The sequence below is a fragment of the Sinohyriopsis cumingii genome, chromosome 1, assembly GCF_028554795.1.
Source record: "Sinohyriopsis cumingii isolate HCF-2022 chromosome 1, ASM2855479v2, whole genome shotgun sequence".
Lineage (NCBI taxonomy): Eukaryota > Metazoa > Mollusca > Bivalvia > Unionida > Unionidae > Sinohyriopsis > Sinohyriopsis cumingii.
The window spans coordinates 168,809,698-168,832,447 of NC_142961.1; the positions used below are offsets into that span (position 1 = coordinate 168,809,698).

The 22,750-nt window shown below is 34.5% G+C and overlaps 1 protein-coding gene across 1 annotated transcript in view; it reads right to left on the minus strand.

Annotated features, from left to right (window-relative positions):
* Window positions 1-22,750, minus strand: part of LOC149808355 (uncharacterized) — a 57,390-nt gene that overhangs the window by 12,936 nt on the left and 21,704 nt on the right. The window contains exons 4-7 of the mRNA XM_089976011.1: window positions 17,436-17,498; window positions 16,083-16,751; window positions 4,070-4,251; window positions 2,876-3,011 (exon numbers count right to left, since the gene is read on the minus strand). Coding sequence (XP_089832137.1) covers window positions 2,876-3,011; window positions 4,070-4,251; window positions 16,083-16,751; window positions 17,436-17,498 — 1,050 coding nt within the window. The remainder of the gene's footprint in view (window positions 1-2,875; window positions 3,012-4,069; window positions 4,252-16,082; window positions 16,752-17,435; window positions 17,499-22,750) is intronic.

Sequence of the window (22,750 nt, forward strand, 5' to 3'; positions counted from 1 at the left end):
AGCAATGGGTTTGACACATAAATCTGTTCGAGATTCCTACTGGCCCAATGATATGCCTCGTATATCGCTCAAAATTGCTAAGCATGTGTTTGCCAAGAATAATAAATCTATCTCTAATGCAGCTTCATACTTTTAATGGCTTTAAACAGGAATCCCTGGTGGAACTTTTGCATCTACTCAGAACTGGAAGTAGATGAGTTGGGTTTTAAAGGCTGTATATCCTACCGATTTCCCGTTTATCTTGAACAGTTCATATTGATTCTGAGGTCGTCATGAATATTGTCAGTGTTCATTTTAATTATTGCAGTAATACTGGCTCATTCAACTTGTACTATACTATAGTTCTGAAGCCCTGAGTACATTTATTTTAATTATGACCAGATTCAAGAATGGATAATAAAAAAATAAAAGCACAAAAATAGCAGGTTAATAACATAATTAATTATATGACTCTTTCCAAATACAAAACGAGTTGCTAAGCAGCAATTTACTTATTTATTTACTCTGAATAAAGAACAGTATCAAAATAGTATTTTTAAATATTGTCAGCAGAACAATTTCAAAAACATTTTAAAAATGTGTACTCTTAGACGTTTGTTTCCATGTTGATGATAAAAGCTCAATGCAACGTAGATCAAATGTTATGATGCACAATCTCTCACTCATTTTTGCATATAATAAAGACATTTTATTACAAAGAACTGCCCATTTTTCAAAAATGAAAGCCTGAGATGTAATATAGGTTTCACACACATCACAGCCATCTGCTTCTGCATCAGACTTATATGTACAATATTGGGTAAAATAATTTTTTTTTCTGGTTTGTTTTATATACTGCTTGAAACCTGTTTTCATGAAAATATCAAAACATAACCCCTTTGTATCTCAACATAAATGTCATATCCCTTGTACTTAGTCATGAGTAAAGATGGTTACTGCTGCAAGTGTCTCTGAAATTTATTCAATTTGATACATTTAGTGAAGCTGTTTACTTGATATAAACTTGTTTCAAATATTTTCTACCCAATTTTAACAAATTGTTTTTTTTAATAAGTTTTATAGTGTTTGGTTTTGTGACAAGAAATATTTTCATTCAACAGTAAGTGTTTATGTTGAAACATTGTAGTATGATGTTGACCAGTAGCTGCTAGGGACTGTCCTAATTTAAGCCATTCAAGACTTCTACTCTATTCGCTTATTGTGTTACAGACATAGAAGGGTAGGCTAGAAGAAAAAGATGGAGGAGATAAGATAAAGCTTGAGATAATACACTTTTTCTAATTGTTTGAATTTTTTTTCAAACAAGAACCAAATTATGACATAAATCAAGGACATTACACTTTTTCTAGATTTAACTTGAACAGTTAGTGTTTAATTGGGAAAATGGAAATTAAATTTTCATATAAAGCTAAAAACCACTTTTGCAAGATAATAGGAGAACTTCACATCAATGCATATCACAAAATTTGTTCTTTTATAGTTTTATAGCGTGTGGTTTTGTGACAACAGTTTCATTCAATAGTTAATATGATATAAAAGCACAACATTGAACAAACAGCCAGCAGAAACCATCCAGACTGACTGCTGTTGATGCAAGGCAGGAAGCTACCATAACATGCACAGCAGTTGACTTCAAAGAATGTCACCTCACAGCCAGTGCCTGATGATGCACATCGATTTGTGAAAAGTGAAGACGGTAACTTTCTTTTTCCCTTTAAATCACTTTGTTCATGATATGAATGGCCAATGATAAGAGTGTGACAGTCAATACAGTGTGCACAATTCCTGTGACAGTCAATACAGTGTGCACAATTCCATACACACAAAAAAAGCAGAGTGCTAAACGACAGCTGCCAGTACCATAATTTTTTAGTCTTTCAACCAGGGTTTGAACCTGCATTCTCCCTCATCCAGATGCTCTAACCACTTAGGCCACCAGAGCAGCCCTGAACAGAATGTAAATTTCTGCATATTTGTAGGTAATGTAATCAATTAAAAGGGATGTATGTTGCAGCTAGGCAATTTTTCTAGTAAACAGATGTAGGAAGATATCCGAGAATTATAAAGCTCATATTGTTTTTTATTCATCTCTATGTATCCTAGCAAAGCCACTGCAAAATACAAGAAGTACAGTTTGTACAAGTAAAGGTATGAAATTGACAGCTGCCAATGTCATGTTTATGGTGTCAGGATTTCTCCAACCAATTGTTTAGTGTGTTGATTCATTTAGCAAATACAGTAACACAGGTCTCACTAGGATTTAAAACTATGAGTCCAGGACTCCTATTCTGGTAAAAATAAGAGTCCCACCAGCAAAAATTGCAGTCCCCATTAGCATATTGAGCATACCTGAAATATTGAGCATACCTGAAGTGGCTAATGTCCAGATGAGAAGAACCAGTGGTTGTCATTGAATTTAATTTTCCAAATTCATTACACCACTTGCATATAGCTCTTGTTTGTCCATTAGAGTGAGACTGAATTTTGTCAATTCAAGGAAAGTAATCATTCCAAACACTAAGCCAGACATTACACGCTTTCTTACACTTGGCTACTGTTCCATCTGTTCAGTTCTAGCAACTTCATCGCTCTTCTGAATCTCATTACAATCTTCATGTTTAACCCCAAAATACTACCCACATTTAGTTCATCATCAAAGTCATACACGGTCTAGACAAAAATAAATCCAACAGATCATGGTTTCTAAAGTGGTATGAACCCCAATATATCTGATGCATGATCACCTCAATAATATGAATCAATCTCACTAATTACTAAAACAATTCAAGATCCAAAACATAACTGATGAATTTTTTAAAGTAAAATTACCAAATCTATGAAAAGGTGTACGAGAAGGTGAACTGTATTTTCTTACCTGCATGACTCCTGTAGTGGTACATAAGTGTTGCTGCAGCCGTGAAGGTCTTATCTTTGCAGATTTTGCACCTCAAGCTGAATTTCTCATCTTTTTTCTTGTTCTTCAGGTCTCGAATATACTTCAAGGCAAGCTTCTGTAAATTGAAATGTAAATTCAATGATCCAATGCTAGATGTAACAAACCAAAAATGGGCGAATGAGATTTGAAATGCACCAATGTTAACAGTTTCACAAAATTTAAAAATGGATATAAAAAAAACCATTTAGTTAGTCATGGAAATAAGAGGAAATACCTCCAGAGATATGTGAATGGCTTCTGGTCAAATTTCTTTATCAAAGATTGATTTCCATGTCTATAATGTGAGGCAGTTTCTTTTTATTTATCCTAGCTCACAAAGTGCTCTTTTTTGTTTCTAGTGGTACAATATTTGTGGGTGCACACAATCAAGCACTGCATGGCATGACGGGATATCTTACATTTTCAAATATTTTTCACATGAAAAGATAGGAATGAAAAAAATATGAAAATTTTATTTTTCCAATAAGTCTCTATATTTCACACTCAAGTATATAATAATGTCTGTGGCATGATAACCAAGTGCTAGGCGTCACTATAAACTGTCACAATGCAGACATTGTGAAGATGTGACTGATTTTTTTTTTTAAAGCTACATTAAAAATCCAAATCACACACACACACACACATATAATAAATCTGAATACTAATGTGACAGTATGAACATGTAATGTCAAAATTGTTTATAAAAGGTGAACAGGCGTACACTCTGTGACTTTGTTGTTTTGTTTAAATCACAAAATGTTAATGAATATATCATTTTCAGGAATTTAGCAAATAACAAAAATTTTAAAGAATCCTTATCACCAATAAAAGCATAATACAAGGCAGTATATATTTTTCTTCTTTCATGTTTTTTGACCTTGATCAGAAGCTGACCCCAAAACAGATTTATTTCAACCTTTTCTTCCTTTCCTTAATTGTATTCTATTAAAAAAGTTTGGTTACAACTGATAATGCAAACTCAAGTTATAGGTAATAGATGGACAGTCGGATGCATGGGTAAGTGTCACATGATACACCCTATGACAGGTGTGTTGTAAATGAAGGCAAGCAGTCAATAATCTCATCCAAGACAAGTATTTCATGGTGCAGCATTTTCATTACACTACTTACTGGTTCCCATTCTAATCCTCCATCACCTCTCTTCAGCCAATTTCCTGTCTTATTGTTCTTTTTCTTCTTACTGACTTTGGCATCCACTTCTCCATCACTCCCTGACAAGAGCTCAAACTCCTCTGGTATTGGAATGCGACCCTTTTGGGCCAGAGCAGACTTGGGCATTGGTGGATAAGGCTCTGAATAAATAACAAGAATTGCAAATCAATTACCATAATTTACAATAATTACCCAAAAAGTCAAATTCTTCAAGTTTCCAGACACCAACACATTTTTAAAAATTTTCAAGAATGTTAAACGATGCTGAAATTATCCAGACACCAAGAAAGTGCATTATTTTTCAAATTCAAAATTTCAAAATAACCTTTAATTTGCATTATAAGATTAATAAAAATATTTTAAGATCTTGTTCCTCTTCTATGATAATATCCTTTGAAATTTCTAAAGCTGTAATTTTTATTTTTATGTTAAGCTGTCTTTAAAAAATTAAAAAAGACAGCTTACCAGAAACAAAAATAAAAAATTTATTATTAAATTTCAATGTCAGTTTAATTAATAGAAGATACTTTCATGGTTAATGTGGACATTAGTTGACCAGGATCCTTGAAAAGCAAGCCCTTTTGACTCCAAGTGAGCACCCGAATCTGAATATGATGTACCCTTGAACAGATAGCAGTCGGGTTCAGGGGCATGCTCGGGGACTCCAGTCAGAAAGAAGTCCCAATTTACCCATCAACTCAAGTGGTGGTGAACTTCAGATCTTAGAGAAATCAGAGTTGTCAGCGGGATCCATGTGCCATTCCAGTTTGCCAAAAGGAGAAACTGTATGATGCACAAGTGCAGTCTTCCTTGGGAACCAGGTCCACTGCTGAGTTTAAGGTCCCCAGAAAAAATAAAGACAATGACTTGAGAGCAAAGTCTTGACTCTCAGCACCTCCAAAAGATCAGGAATCTGCCTACTCTGTCCAGTGGGATAACACTATCCCTATGTTCATGGGGAAATTCATCCCGACATGTACAAAAAACGAGACAAAACTGGATAGAATTTCATTGTGTTTGACACAAGGCTCAGAGGGTCACTATGGACCAGCAGTACGATAGATCATGTCTGAGGGACATTATGAGGCAACTGTGGATCTACCTATCATTCATTGTAACAGTGGAGTATACCCACAAGAGTACAGTGATCCAATTTTGGTGGTAACAACTGTGATTACTCCAGTAAAGACTTTGGTTTAAAAAGAAACATCAACTTCTGATTGAAAATGTTTTACCTGTTTATGGAAAAGCAAATTTTGGACTTGTGATATAGACTAAGAAAGGCAATGTTGTTGTGATATATTTGCGTAAATTTTGTTTCATTGACCTTACATTTAATATGAATGATTCAAGATAAAAAGAAGTTAATGACGTTAAACCAGGGATACCTGTTTAAAGCCATGAAAAATAAGAAGCATCATATTTGGAGATAGATTGTATAGCGTAGGCAAACATGGAGATTAGCCATATGGGTGATATACAAGATATTATTGACAGATATATGTTCAGCTGATGCAAAATATAGTACATGTGAAACAATGTGGGAGTGGGTGGGGTGGGTGGAAGAAGTATGAACAAGAAATTCCACTTAGAAAAAAGCTAAAACCAGGCCAACATAAATAACTAGAGGCTATTTTTATTGTACAGCAAAAACTGTCGATACACATTTGAGAACTAAGTCTGCATAATAGAATTTGACTAAATTGCAAAAGATGATGACAAGTCGGAGGTACTGGAGATATTAATTGCTACTGCAATATGTGGAAAGAGAAGGGGTTTTCCCCCCCCACATCGACATATAATGACTGGCCAACCATTTCTACCATCATTTATTATTGCTTTTAATTGTATTAGTCCAAAATTTGTTCAATTGTCTTGAAGCTCAGTTTGGGTTCCCAATGACTCAATGCTATTTTGGGTGATCATTGGCATATCTTCAGTAATTTTACATTGTTGGCTTAATGTTAAACCCTGTATAAATACGCCTTTGGATCCATGTTCTTTGGTGACAAAATGTTTATCTGTATTCACAACAACTTCTTAAAAGGGTTAATTTGGTTAAAATTAACAAATTAGTAACTGATAATATTTGCTTGACACTTGGGTGCAGATTGCATGTGGACTGAAAGATGTACTGTACCAAATAAATTGCATTTGCATTAACTGAAAATAAGACAATACAAGCTTATCTCCTAACAAAATATTTAAGCATTTAGAATCTTATGTCACTTTCATCCTTCCATTTGGTAATATTCACACACACTTTTCAGATACCCAAAGCAGCAGTCCCAAGTATATCTGTCAAGCTGTTGGTTACAAAATGCATCGTCAGGCGCTTCATAGTCTGTGCAAAAATATTAGGTCTACTGTAAAAGTAAAAAAACATTTTGTTCCTGAGAAAATGTGTAACAAGGACAGCTATGTTTGGGTCGCAAGTACTAAACTGGTTGGATTAAAAGAGGTTGTATTTCAGATTGCTGTGTTTATTTCATTGTGTCGGAACATGTTAAACAAAAATTTTAAAAGTAACTGGTGGAATGAAAAAATAAATTAAAGCATTTAATGCCTTTTTTATTTTAATAAAATGAAACCTGGTAGCATCTGCATGTGATTTCTTTTCCTTTTGTTTTTTTAAAAACATTCTTTTTTTCTTCCCCTCTTTCTCTCATTAAAACAACTGTAATTAAACTTTGTACATTTTGTGAAGCACCTAAATATTCTACATTCTTTGCTTGGAAATTTATCTTTCATCTCATGCAATACACATGAACATATTTTAGTGGACACGTCTTTGAATATTTAATGACACTGTATACTCTAGCTGAGCCGATAGTTAAATTCCATGCAATGTTGTGGACATTCACTATTATACAATCATCCGCAACTTCCCACTGTGGTACAGTTGGTAATAAAATTTAAACCCTCGACTACTAGCCAGCAAAATGACACCCATGATGATCACTACCGTATTTTCCGGCGTATAAGTCGATACTTTTTGCCTTGAAAGTTCGGTCTTCGTCTTATACTTCGAATAAACTTATATATGGATTGTGTCATTGAAATTGCATCGACTTATATATGGATTACAGTATCCGGTATGCTACTGACATTGCTCTATAATTGGCATAATCGAAAACAGGTCACATAGAAGTACAAATTCATGTTAAATTACTATGTCAATAAACTGTCATAAAGTAATATGACTGCGTTTATATTTTTAAGTTTTGTCATTATTTATTTTGCATTCTGCATGTTTTTTCTTATTTCTCAAACATAAAATAAAACAAAACAGTTTACCGTCCCGGTAAAAACTTCACCGGGCCGCATAGCACACTTACGGTCTATACTCTATAGTGTACTGTACTAATTCAAAGCATATTGTTTGTTCCTAAAAAAAAAGATATGAAATAACTGGTCCATTAATATCTGATTTTCCAGTATAATGTTGGACACACATGAGCAATTACCGGCATAGCTTTTTAATTGATCCAATTGATCCTACAAAGGGATGTAATCCATATTAACTCGAACGTTCTATGATTATTTATAAAATAATGTAGATCGTGCATTCTACTGAATCCCCCAAATCATATGTTTCTAATTGTATTTGACAAAGTTTCTCAAATAAATTAGGTTTAAACTACACTAAAATCTGATATATAGATGGACTACCAGTACTCATTGATCATCAGTGATCCATGATTTTTAGTTTCGCAATTCAGTTTAAAGCAAATTGTAATGTCAACACTTCACCTATATTCATTCTTAACCAGCTGACGATTCGGTGTCTCTCTTTGATTATACCGGTTGTTGATAAATTGGTCTTTGGTTTCCAACAACAATCAAAGCCAGTTGCCGCAATTGTTTAGACCTTGATATTGGCTTTAGCTACCGATACTAGTTACCATATTGCCGGTAGCCCATTGTTCTTTATCATTAATCTGCATCAATTACGCTACCCGTTTTTTATATCAATGGGATTAAGTACAACAGGAAATGATGCCCACTCCCTTCTCTAGATGTAAATAATGAATTTAGCCATGGGCATTGTTTTCATTGCTATAGTACGGGCACATTTTAATGAGTTCGGTATATTTTGATCAATCTTTTCATAGCATGCACAGCCATGTGGCTCTTGTTGCAATGGATATCATAATTAAAACAAATATGGTTTAAACTAAACTAAAATCAGATATATTGTGAGCGCGCACGTGCTTGTGTGTGTGCGCACAAGAGAGAGAGAGATTGAGAGATGAAAAAAATTGTCCGTGTACAAGATCATTCTTTTATTCAGGGCGGTTTTTATTTGTAGCTTTTGCAAAGAGAAAAAAGACGGTATTTTGAGTTACCTGACGATTGTGATAATCCTCATGTATTACGAGCCTACTATATTCCATCATCAATAAACACCTCTAAATCAACAATTCATTCTTGTTTTAATTACGATGTACATTGTCACAACAACCACATGGCTATGCAGTGTTATTTACACGGTAATTAAACATGCTTGGCGCTTTGGCTATAATTGAAACCAGATTGAGGGCAAGAATCAACAGAATAGGTCAAATCAGCGAGGCTGCCAGTAGGGAAATGAGGCTTATTTTAGGGAAATGAAAATCTGTCAACATTTTATTGAAGTCATTGTCCATACAAAATTTGTTATAAGGACAAGAGATCATACCCATTACTTTGTATTCGAACTCGCCGATAAAGATAATAGTGGGGTATAGCATTGAATAGATTAGTAATAAAATGTTAATTATATCCAAGTCCAAACTGAACAAACACTTAAAAAATAGTATATATATATATATATATATATATATATATATATATATATATATATATATATATATATACACGAATCGATTTAACGGAGTCCGTGACTTTCAAACTTACGATAGAAAATGACAAGTTTGTATAAGTTACGTTTGTAACTACAGGTAATAAAATGAACTACAACATGGATGTACTTTCAATTATAATAAGACAAGCATGGACTGTTTATTCAGCTGTGTCAATTGATAACAAAATATAGCAGTTCAGAAGTAAAATCACAAGCATGTTAGCATCGGTAATGCAATTTCACAATTGCTGGTAATATGGAATATCATACAACGATACCATCAATATTCATGCAACCAGAAGTTACTACCGGTAGTATAAAATACAAAGCCAAGTTATTGACCTGGTCTCGTCTTATACTCCGAATCGACTTATATATGGACGAAGGATGGAAAATTTACAAAATTGGTCAATTCAACTTATACTCCGCATCGACTTATACGCCGGAAAATACGGTAGTTCTGGTCCATGACAAACAAGAGAGTGTACATAATAATTTCCACAGTGGATTTTCTACAATCTGTGATTCAGCTAAAATACCTATCTCTATTTGTCTGCAAGTTGATTTACTAACAAAAATACTTTTTGTATAAAATATTTAATCATAAATTCATTTCTCTCTTTTACTCAACAGGACTTCCCCAATGCAATCACCACATTTTCTCTTGTATCAAGAGTAATCACGGGGAGATAACATTGAAAGTCCCCTATAGGAAGAAAACTAATTACTTTAGGCCAAAAAATGTACGTTTCTGGTCAGCTAATCATGCTGACCTTAGCAATTATTATCCCCTCCCCTAGGGTTTAAAAAAAATAACCATGAAATTGATATGTGCATCTAACTGGGCTGGTTGAGCCCCGTACTTGAAGCGTTAAGTATATACACACACACACGTATGGTTCACATATCCCATGGTACTTACAAACAAAAATGGTCAATAAACAGTTGGAGAAAGGATCGTTAAATCACCATCAAGACTGGGCTAAAAACTGCAATTTTTTTTAGTCAGGTTAATTCAGCAGCAAGACTGGGCTAAAGACTATATTTAAATAATTTAGATTTAAAGCATTTGCATACATGCCAACCCCTGGCAAGGAAAAGGTGTAACCCAATTGGACAAAAGGAGTAATCCAAGCAGAAAAAGAGTAACTTAAAGAGTAATTCGCATATAACACAATAAAAATTCAATGAGCATATGTACAAAATGATTTATTGACCTCTCTGGTCTTTTAACATCAATTACTGCTTCAAGTTTTCATATGTAGCACTTTTTGTTTAAGAAGTACCTTGTCAGGCAGAATGCCAACTTGATACTTTATCAGCAGCCTTTCCTGCAGCAAGGTCCATCAAATGACAGGGACAACCTGTTATGTATACTGATGGAGACATTTTCAAAACATAGAATGCAACTCCTTTATGAATTCCAGTCATCACACTGATGCATTATCAGCTGAAAACTCCATACAGTTCTGCCAGCTTATATCATGGTGTCTTCAAAGCATTATCAAGCAAATCAAAAATGTTTTCTCCAGTGGAATCTACTGTTAATTCTGGTCAAGAAAGAAGAACACTGACTTTGCCCTTTTCGTTGTCAATGTATCTTAAACAGACCGAGTGCAACTTGTTATCATCATAATCACTACTCCCATCTGTGGCAATACTAAACGGTCCAATTTTTGCAATTTTAAGTGAAGTATCTTAAGCTAAACAGTGAACAATGATTTTGCTCTTGTACATGGATATGTTCTGCAATTTAGGAATCAAGAAACATCCATCTGAACAAAGGACCAATGAAGTCTTCTACCACTAGGGGCAGTCTATGTTCTATTAAGAACTCGATATGCAACACCTGCATTTATAACATTTGTGTCCACCATTGAGTTCTGCTCTGAAAAAGAAGTTACCTCAGTATTAAAGTTAGTAAGACAAGCCAATTCAAGGTTTCTTTGTTTTCAGGTGTTTTTCCATATCAAATTTACCACCATGACCAGAGGTCTCGCTAGGATTTTAAAACTAGAAGTCCATTACTCCTATTTTGGTAAAATAAGGAGTTCCACCAGTGTGCATACCTAAACTGGCTAAACATCCAAATGAGAAGAACAAGTGGAAGTCTTTGAGTTTAATTTTCCAAAGTCTTTACACTACTGACATATAGCTCTTGTCTGTCCATTAGTGTCAGGCTGAATTTTGTCAATTTAAGGAAAGGACTTTCACAATACTAAGCAAGAAATCACACTTTCTTACACTTGACTACTGTTCCATTAGTAACTTCAGCACTCTTCTAAATTTCATTCCTATCTTCATCGATTTGCCGTTTTACCCCAAAATACTTATCCAAATGGCATTTTGTCTAAGTCTACGTGTCTTGATTTTGAGGTCACATGTACTACTTATTCTGCAAAACAAGGAAATGAACACAATAATGAAAGCTAGATTTGTTCATCTGATGTACTCTTATAATGACTACATGTATATCTCTGGGTCTTTCTTCCTCTGAATTCAGTCATTGTAAATATCAGCACATTTTCCCACCACTCAACAGCTAATTGAAGTCTTTGAACTTGCCACCCAGCTACTGTGTCATGTTCTTTTGATATACTCTTATAATGACAACATGGACATATGGGGGCCTTTCAACCACTGAATCCTGTCATAGTAAATATCAGCGCAGCTAAAATGATCAATTGATCAACACATTTTCCCATGTAGCAGGTGGTTGAAGCAGGACTGGGAAGCTTTTGAATTTGCAACCCATCTATTACGTGCATACAGAGGACTCCTGCATAAGTTATGTTCTGCATCCCATATAAAAAAATTGCATCCAAATATGCGTAATTAAGTGTTTCCAAGACCTCTGATGACTAATATTAAAATCCTTTCCACACAGCCAGCAGTGGGTGTGAAGCTGCCATAGAATGAAATGCTGTATTGTATCATTCATGTATTCATCTTTGAATCATTTTTGTCTTTTTCTAATCCATCTGTGAAATTATTTGAAAAGCATTTTTGCTCTAACAAACTCATCAACTAGAATAAATATGACTTGACATTTAGCACCAAATACCTACACACTGGTTTTTTAACAAATATGAAGTAGAACAAAGAATGTGAGAGCAAAGATTACAAATTAAATACCAGTCTGTTAACCACTGACAAAGCCATAGAACTGCTATAAATAGAATCCAAGGTCAAAGTTTTGAAAGCAGAACCAGAAAGTTTCTTGGAAATAGGACAGCTGCTATAAATAGAACATTAATACTGTTAGGAAAGTACATGCAAGTCTATGGACAAGCATACTCTTATGTCATACTTGAGCAAAAGCAGTATTTTCTAGAATGTGATCTGTTGGATTAATCCATTTACCTCATCCATTTAAGCAAATCTATGAAGCCGCTAAGAAGAACGTCACAAATAGTCCATGCAGCAAAACCACGCCACTACAGTACTAAACTCTTGGAAAGTTCCAGCTGCAAAGAGCTCTTCAAGATTACTAACAAGCTAATGTCAAGGAACAAATCTACACCACTTCCAACTACCTTCTCTCTAGTCGACTTTCTGGACCTGTTTGTAAGTTTCTTCCGTGACAAAGTACAAACCATTAGAGATAAGCTTGACAAAACAATTTCAATTGACTTGTCATCACCATACAGTTGGGATACAGAATTTCAGTGTCAACCATTAGCAGCATTTTAAACTGTCTCTATGGATTTAGTACGTACAATTGTGATGAAGAGTGCACCAAACATGTAAACTTGATCCAATTCCAACATCAATGTTGCTTGAGTGCTTAGATCCAGCATTGCCTTCACTAACTGATGTTATTAACACCTCTCTCTCATCCTGGGAATTCCTATCATTTTTCAAAACTGCCATTGTAAAGCCTCTGCTGAAGAAACCAACACTCAATCATAAGGATTTATAGAACTAAAACCAGTTATTAATCTCCCATTCATACAAAAAATCTTAGAAAAGGTTATCCTATCCCAACTTGCATTTGATGTGAATTCAAACAGTCTTTTTAGCAATGTATAATCTGCATATTGCCCTTGCCATAGTACTGAAACTACTCTTCTAAAAGTAGTTAATGACATTCTCTCTGCTTTGGATAGTAGAAAGATTACAGTCCTCACCCTCCTTGATTTGTCTGCAGCATTTGACACAACAGACCATGATGTATTACTTCACTGTCTCCAGCATGTACTTGGCATTAATGATACAGCCTTACTGTGGTTCAAGTCCTAAATGGTCAACAGGACACAAATTGTGTCTTGTAAATGGAATATACTCCAGCGCAGTTAATCTATGTTGTGGTGTTCCACAAGGGTTTGTTCTTGGACCTGTTCTCTTCATTCTATACACTCAGCCGCTCTCAAGTGTCATAGATCATCTTCCAGTGTCTCACCAATTGTATGCTGACGACACCCAGATATAAAAATCTAGCCACCCAACTGAAGTGCATTTCTGATGCAAAAATCATGGATGACATATAACAAGCTACAGATGATTGATGATAAAACTGAGGCCATTCTGATCACAACACAAAGACTTTCTCATTCACATCCTTTACCTCAAACAAAACATCAGTAACACTAACATTAAATTCACAGTCAGTACGAAACCTAAGTGTCACTCTGGACAGTACTCTCATGTTGCACCAACATGTCATGAACATAGGGAAGGCTGTGTATCTTGAGCTGAGACGCATCAGCTCCATTCGCAAATATCTTTCAATTGATGCACAAGAACACTTGTATGTTCATTTTTACTTTCAAGACTGAATCATTGTAACTCAATTCTGTCTGGTTCATCTCAATATCTACTTCAAAACCTTTAAAAAGTTCAAAACTCAGCTGCTCGGATCATACTTAGAGTACCATGATAAGAGCACACCTCCCTGCTGCTCTGTACCATACAGTGGCTATCCATTCGATCCAGAATCAAACACAAAATTTGTTCTCTGTGCTACATTTCACTGATGGACTCCAGTCCAACATACCTATCCAACCTCACCGATGTGTACACACCAGCAAGATACTTAAGCTCCTCTTCTGACAATCGAATACTCATTATTCCCACTACAAAAATGAAGTTATATGGACAGCGTTCTTTTGCATAACAGGGCCTAGCAACGTTGAATGAATTGCCCACTGAACTTAGACACAAAGACACAGTGATCCGATTCAAGAGTGCTCTCAAAACTCACTTAATTTGACTGCAAGAACAAACTTAAAGACCTAATAATGTTCCCTACCTTAAATATTCTCAGCATGTTTTTTTCTCTGTTTTCTAATTTCATGGTGTTTGTGTTTGTAATCATATAATTATATATGTTTTTTATCTTATACGTGTTGTCTAATGTTGTAAAGCGCTTAGAGCTTCTAAAGATTAAGCGCTATACAAAGTCCTCATTATTATTATTATTATTAAATAGCAGATTTCAACCAGACCTTAAACAGCAACCATGTGATCTGACATAATGGTAATTCACACCAAATGAATGTAGTATCTGATAATGTATTTTCCCTGAAGGTGGTGCTACGAAAACCCGCAAAATGGCTGATGTTTACAGCTGGTGTCAAAAGGTGCTTTCATGATAATGGCCTAGAGGCACCAAAAGGCGCGTTCCATGTGAATCGGGTAGAGGTGTCAAAGGCGCTTCCATCAGAATGGAGCAGAGACATCAAAAGGCACTTGCTTGAGGTAAAGGGTGTTAATAAAAATGAAAAAAACAAATTGATTGGGGGGATATACTGAAAATTGTAATTCATATATGGTCAAGTATAAGGTGTAATTTAGTGGAAAAAAAGTATAATGATTAAGCTAAAAGCATAATGGTTGGCATGTATGTATTAGCATATTATTTTTGGCTAATAGATAGAGGACATTGTTCTGGATCAAGTTAATAACGAATATATTTCATCGAGTGGCAAATTCTTAGTTTTATGTTCAAACGTAACTGCATTCAATATGTTTAACCCGTTACCTCATAGAGCATAGTTACAAAGTGCAGTGTGCTATAAATAGAACACCTGTTACCTATTTGACTCCATATGCATAGGCCTGCCTGTTAACTGTTAAGCAATGTAGTGTATGTTAAGTTTAACAGCAATTTTAACTATTTTACATTTTTGGAACACATCTATTATGTGTGCAAAAATTTAAGAGTCAAGTCTGATTGTTATAGCTGTGTAATTATTTTTCATGGAAGAATTTTTTATGTGCTTTAAAATCTTGAGAGAACTCATTCCCCATCAAGTCAGTGAGACTGTGTGACCAACTGTAGCTGCCATTTCTCATACTCGAAATTTACAAGTTTTTGTCCATGTCTACATCACCAAGTCATCTGAATTTGATAATTTATAAAAACTAATTGTTGCCTACATCAATATCAGAGCCTTACCTAAGTTACTGAAGCTTTCATAGTTGTGATTCTAATCGTGAAAACTTCATAAGTACTGAATGAAATCCACGACCTCCATTTTGGAGAGTGGAGATTACGAACCAGTTACTTTAAATAGCAGATATCGACCAGAGCATAAACAGTGACCACGTGATCTGATGTAACTGTCATTCGCAGAAATGAATGTAGTATCTAATAGGGGGTTTTCCCCGAAGGTGGCACTTCGAAAACCAGCTTAAAATGGCTGATGTTTACAGCAGACATCAAAAGGCGCTTCCATGTGAATAGAGTAGAGACGTCAAAAAGCCCTTCCATGCAAATGGAGTAGAGGTGTCCAAAGGCGCTTGCATGATTCTTTTGTAAAGGGTTAACTGTTTGAAGTAGGAGATTTTTTACGGTATATGCATGACAATATGACAACTATTTACAGTTTATGCTCTGGTGTGTTTTGCATGTTTATATGTATATTCTCTTTACTAATTGATGGCAAAAAAACCCACAGAAAAACAAAAAAATTATTAAAAATGATGCGTCTTATGGGATTTGAATGGGGTACTTTTGCCTGATGGAGTCACATTTACCACTAGACCGAACAAGTGATAATCATCAGATCAAATTTCTTGGTCATAGTGTTATTAATGTCTATTTTGAGCTCAGTGAAAAATACTTTCACCATTCCATCCATACCAAAATTATCTTTATTGAAAATGAATTTATTTACTTACTCTGGCCAGAATGGGCATCATATTCTTCCTCACTTGTACTCTCACTTATTATTTCTTCCTTGCTGACCATTGGAACATTCTCATCTGGTGAACGATGGCGAAGAAATAGAATGGGATGCCGCTTGTCATTTTTATTTTTCACTGTTTCTTCTTCCTCTGGTAATCCAGTAATGACATTTTGAATAGGATTATCACCTGAATTTCCCACATCCAAATTTTCCTCATCTTCATTTTCGGATGAATCAAGATCGAGATGCATTGTCTCTATCCCTTTTCTTTTACCAAATATTGTTGTATAACAATGGTCATGGTGAGGTTGAGTCCTGCTCAATAAGTCAATTATAAACTGTTCATTTTCCTCAATTCTTTTGACTGTATTATCTTGATCACTTGCATCTGTATCTGAATTGGACTTGTTAGAGTTATCTGTCACAGACTTGCTTTGCTTGTGGGATAATTTCTGTAAACGCTTTGGGGACAAACTAGTATCTGTATTTTCATCAAAAGATTCTTCTTCAAATGAACCATTTCCATCACTGCCAGATTCACTCTGGGCATGAGAATGCCTTAAAGATGTGTATTTACCAGAATGCTCCTTAAATTTGACACTTCCTAATGGAGGACCCTTTTTGATTGTTGCATTTTTTCGTTTCTTTGTGGAACACAGTTCTGAAATAACAAGAATTGTATAAACAGACAAATACAAAAGTGTAAATGATTTCCCGTAAAAAGTCAATAAATTATTTTATTTTTCATAATCATTTTGAATACCCACTCTCTATTATGAACTGGATGAATATCTGAAAATGTCAAGCCATAACGTAACTACTGGTGAAAATAATGAAAACACTTCAAGAGTAGATACAAGACACTGACCATATATACCCACTTGCAAGTCAAGCCCAACTGCACAGACCCTGATCTGCCATATCATACTGCACTGACAGATCTGGAACACTGCAGTTTTCTAAGAGTATTAGTTGAACAAACAATACAGACTTTGTTCTACTGGCACATTATGTGACAACAGATCAGAGTCTATGTTGTTTGCAGCTGGACTTATGTGTACAGAAGTAAATATTAGTCTCTGTGTCAAAACCGTCTTTGAATTCAAAATAATAAATTACAAAACAAATCCAGAAGCATGTGAAAGATTATAGAGAGAAACAGGTAATTATGAAATTCACATACATATTTCAAAGACTACGTTTATACAAATTCAAATTATTTAAATACTCTCATTACTACAAAACTGCAATACATCTGATAGCTATGCCATGCCCAGTAGATATGAAGGACTTCTTCATGTTGAGCTAAAATGTCCCTTCCCCTTGCTGTTAACAGATTTATTACCTGATAGTTTTCGATCTCTGGTATGTACAGGTTCTGCAGTGAACTTGAATTTAGTACCTAAATCTGCAAGTGGAAAGAGCAAGAAAATAATGGGTAATACAAATTAAAGATTATCAATTGGTTAAAATAATTATGTACTTCATTTATTTAGGTGGGGCTCTACAGTTTCATATTTTGCATAGGGTTAGAATTTTAAAGAAAAATAATTTCCCTGGCTCTCCTCACTGGTTATACTGACTATTTAAAAAAAACCTTGTATATCTTAAGTATACTTCAAGAACCTTTAATCCTGGTAGTGCTGTGTTGTTTTGCTTGACCTTGAAACCAGTGCTGATTTGTTTCTAACTGCACCATCTGTGCATGCTAAATTGTTTCAGAACAATACAGACTTTTTGGGCCAAATTTATATAACAGCTCAGAACTATTATTAAAAATCAGATTGCTGTAAAATTGCACAAAGTGATGCATATATGCATGCAGGTTGTAAACACTAAAAATGTTGGTGAATCTGATGTGTGTTCATGGTTACCATAGCAACCAAACGGTGAAAATGGGTAGAAAAGTAAGTTCTGACCAAAAAAATCGAATATAGTGTATAATTAACCATGAAATATAGTTATTCTAAATGTGTAAATGGACAGTTAATTTGTTTCTACATATTACATATCCTCAGTTCATTACTTTAAGGCATATGCTAGATAATAAAAACTTTACTTTCAAACATGTCTCTACATTTCAGTATGGTACAATATTTAGATGATGCAATATTTATGTAGTTATTATTAAAAACTTTTCTCCATATAGAATATAATTATATTCACTTGTATAGTTCACTGATAAGGAACAAATACTAATCATACTGAAAATGATAATTATAAATTTACTTTGGCTGCCACAGCAACCAAAAAGTAATGGTAGTGTTTGAAAGTTTTAAAAGACTGTTAAAAATAATATTGTTGGCATAATCTTTTATCCAATTAAATACAGCATTCATTGTTCAAAGAACTCAATGTTATCAAGTTGTTTTAATTATGAAGGTAAAATAATAATTATCATAATGTAGAACAATTATATTTGTCATGTTTAAGGGTGAAGAGAATACTGTTTATGCAATGAAGTCAAACGGAAAACTAGTTATCTCATTTGAAAATTGTTGAAAGGCAGATGTCTTACAGATTTTTATGTAAACATCCCCATAAGCAATTACTGTTGGTTGCAAGAATAAATTTGATGAATACAAGTATCTCTCTATACATGTGACACATGTAATAACTGACACAAAATCCATCTGCAGGTTTGTTATCAACTGCAGTGGACTCAATTATTTCATCACATCATGTAAATGAAAGAAATATAAATTTGTCTTTTTGCCAGCTTCATTGCTAATATTTTATGTACATCATAACTTTCCTTTACTATCTATTAACATGCAGACTGAATTTGATTTCTTTAATAGCTTTTATAATTAATGCATTCTTTAATATATGATAGCAAATATAGTTTTTGAATAACTTCCTTTACAACTCAAGTTGTTTAAAATTCTCATTTTTAATACATCTTATATTGTTCAGCTACTTCTTTTTCTTTTTTAAGCTTCCCTCTTCTGATCTGTTCAGACCATTAGAGTTTGGCCCACCTTCTTAACTGTAGTTGTACCCGTAAGCTTAGTGTATTTGTTCAAGGTGAGTTCTATTCATTACAGTTTTTAATTTTTATTAACATCTAGAACTCTTTATCAAAAAAATAACTGTATAATAAACAAAAATTCAAATTTGCTCTTTGTAACCGATTATAAGCGATTATCAGTTCGTTAAGTGGAAGCGATTATCAATTATGAAGTTATGACCGATTCCCATCACTACATTACATGCCATATTTATAGAACACTGTATGAAAAATGTACATTTATTTTTGCTTCTAACCTGGGTCTGCTCCATGTCAAATTTCGTGGCAAAAATGGACAAAATGTAAATTAGAACCAGAATACAAACACAAAACATACTGACAAATTATTTATATTCAACACTCACTTAATCTAGTCAACAGGTCAAACTTTCCCTGAATGAAGTAACCATTTATTTTGTTCTCAATCCAAGTGCAGTATTACATCACTATCATATTCTTCTTTTCAAATTAGTAAAGTGGTCCTTTTTCTGCTCAGACATTTTTGAAGTTTATAAAGATCCATCTGCTGTAACAATTTTCATCCACACGTCACACCATAAAGCCCGTTTTGCTTAACATCTGGTGCTATTTTCTTTAAAAGTACACACTGGTCCACTATCTAACTTGACTATCAATATAATGAATCTGCAAGACAAACTATCAAATCAAATAAACCAGTCTGTTTTCTTGAAATGAGTCACTGACTGTTGCTATAAATATAAAAAAAAGAAAGTACAGGTAAGTTTAGATGGACAAATTAACTCGTATGCTATTCTTATGATGCAGTCTTTCTTTTTGAATACTGTCAAATTTATATGATGAGTGGGATTAAAGTGATGATAAGCACAACTTTTTACTGTTTTATTTTTTATATTTAAGGTACCAGAGAAGCATAATCCATACAAAGGCAAGCGTAAGACACAATTATGTGTAAAAAAGTGTAATGTTCATGCCAAAAGCATAATGGTTGGCATATATGTTTTTAGTGTAAACTCCTATGTCAGCATGACCATCAATTCTAAAGGGATAGCAATCATTCATCTTTCAAGAAGGCCACCATAGTGACCATACTGGATCTAATAAAGGCATCATTTTCATTCATGACCAACTAGATGCCATAAAGTAGTCTGGAGAAAACCCATCAATATGACATCCCATTTAGGAGGAACAGCGACAGATGGCAGACATACTGGAAATCTGATCAGCACTATTTTAAAAAAAGGCAAACTTGATATCATACTTAGTCTTCTGGTGGAAACACATATGTTGGTATGACTTTCCATTTATTTGAAGTAACAATAATGTGATTTTCAAGATGGCTGCCATGATGACCACACTGGCTGACAGACTGGTACCATTTTCATTTAGTAGCAATCACTCATCACGAGAAATCTTCTGGTGAAAACCCAACACCAATATGACTTTCCATCTAAGAAGAATAGAAATAAGATTGTCAAGATGACCACGGTAGTGGCCATAACAGCTATCAAATTGGAACAACTTTTTTTCTGAAGACCAACTGCATGCCATGACAAGTTTTTCAGTGAAAACCCAAAGATGACATAACTTTCCATGCAGGAGTAGCATTAATAACATTTTCAAAATGGTTACTGTGGTGACCATATCTAATGTCAGATTATCATCATTTTCATGCAGTACCAACTAGACATCATAAGAAATCTTACAGTGAAAACCACTGCTGTGGCCATATTGGATTGCCGAGATAGCCAGTTACATTTAGAACCAACAAGACATGTTTTTTAGTCAAAACCCCATGTTGATATGACCAACCATTTATAAGAAAGCAACAAAAAGAAGTTTTCCAGGATGACCACTGATCATCATTTTAACCATCCAGTTCATAAACAACCTGCCTCACCAGACTGGACTCGAAAATATTAAAAATAATAAGTTATGACAAGGATTTGTGAACAACTGTTTACTAGAAGTGCAAATCACAAAAGTAATCATGGTAACAGTTTCATCCAAATGAATCAGTAAAATACTTGTCTTTGTGAATTTAATGTTTGGTTGTGAAGATACCCTGCTTCCCCATGAAAATACAATTTATTTGGTATTAGCAGTAGATACATTTATGGTCATAGTATTAGGCTACATGCGAAACAGCTTACTTCATGGTAAAGGAATCAATGCCAAAACAAGCATTGTTTTATATTTCTAAAATATGGATCTGTATCACTGATATCCTCAAAGGAGTTTTACTAATGATTTTCCAACTATCACTGGAAAAAGTAACACCTGCAAAATGATAGAATAGTTAGAAATTTCAACTTGATTTTCCACAATAAACTCAAATATTTAAGTACACAAGTTTTAATTTATAGAGTTGTGCAATGCTTCTACTGCATTCCATGCCCATCTGGATGCCTTTCATAGCTCCAGAAACTCCTAGACAACAACAACCATTTGCAACATCAAAAATATACAACTATTTAAATAAATTCCTGATTTGACCATTTTTGGTTGTCACATGTAATTGGCATACACTAACTCACAAAATTATAATATTTAAGCCTTTCCGTGACATTGTTTTCTAAGATATTACATCACTTGACAGCCATCTTCACAGAATCTAATGCACAGTCTATGACTATGAAAAATATTTGTTGTCATTTCCATTACTATTACAGACTTCACAAAAGCCAGGAATTAATTTCCCAACTTTTCAGGATTGCAAGATTCTTTAGTTACCATCCCTGATGACATGGAGACCTTTAGTTAATAACCAAGGTGACAATGGATACAATAACACCCCTGATGACACTGGATACCTTTAGTTAATATCCCTGATGACACTGGATACCTTTAGTTAATATTCCTGATGACACTGGATACCTTTAGGTAATATCCCTGATGACACTGGATACTTTTAGTTAATATCCCTGATGACATTGGATACCTTTAGTTAACATCCCTGATGACACTGGCTACCTTTAGTTAATATCTCTGATGACATTGGATACCTTTAGTACACATCCCTGATGACTCTGGATACCTTTAGTTAATATCCCTGATGACACTGGATACCTTAGTTAATATCCCTGATGACATTGGATACCTTTAGTTAACATCCCTGATGACACTGGCTACCTTTAGTGGGGCCCCGAGTGGCCGAGTGGTCTAAAGCGCTCACCATTCCGGATCACTGCCATTTCATCTCTGTCTGTGTGGGTTCGAGTCCAAGGCTCAGCTAGCATGGGTACGTGGGAAAGCCTGCCAGTAGCTTCTCGTGGGTCGGTGGTTCTTCCCTGGGTTTTCCAGGGTTCTTCCTCCACCAGTTATACTGGCCGCCATGTATAGCCTATCCTGTGCTGAAAAATAGCGTTAAACCCAAGAACAACAACAATAAAAAAGCTACCTTTAGTTAATATCCCTGATGACACTGGATACCTTAGTTAATATCCCTGATGACACTGGATACCTTTAGTTAATATCCCTGATGACACTGGATACCTTTAGTTAATATCCCTGATGACATTGGATACCTAGTTAATATCCCTGATGACACTGGATACCTTTAGTTAATATCCCTGATGACACTGGATACCTTAAGTTAATATCCCTGATGACATTGAATACCTTTATTATACATCCCTGATGACACTGGATACCTTTAGTTAATATCCCTG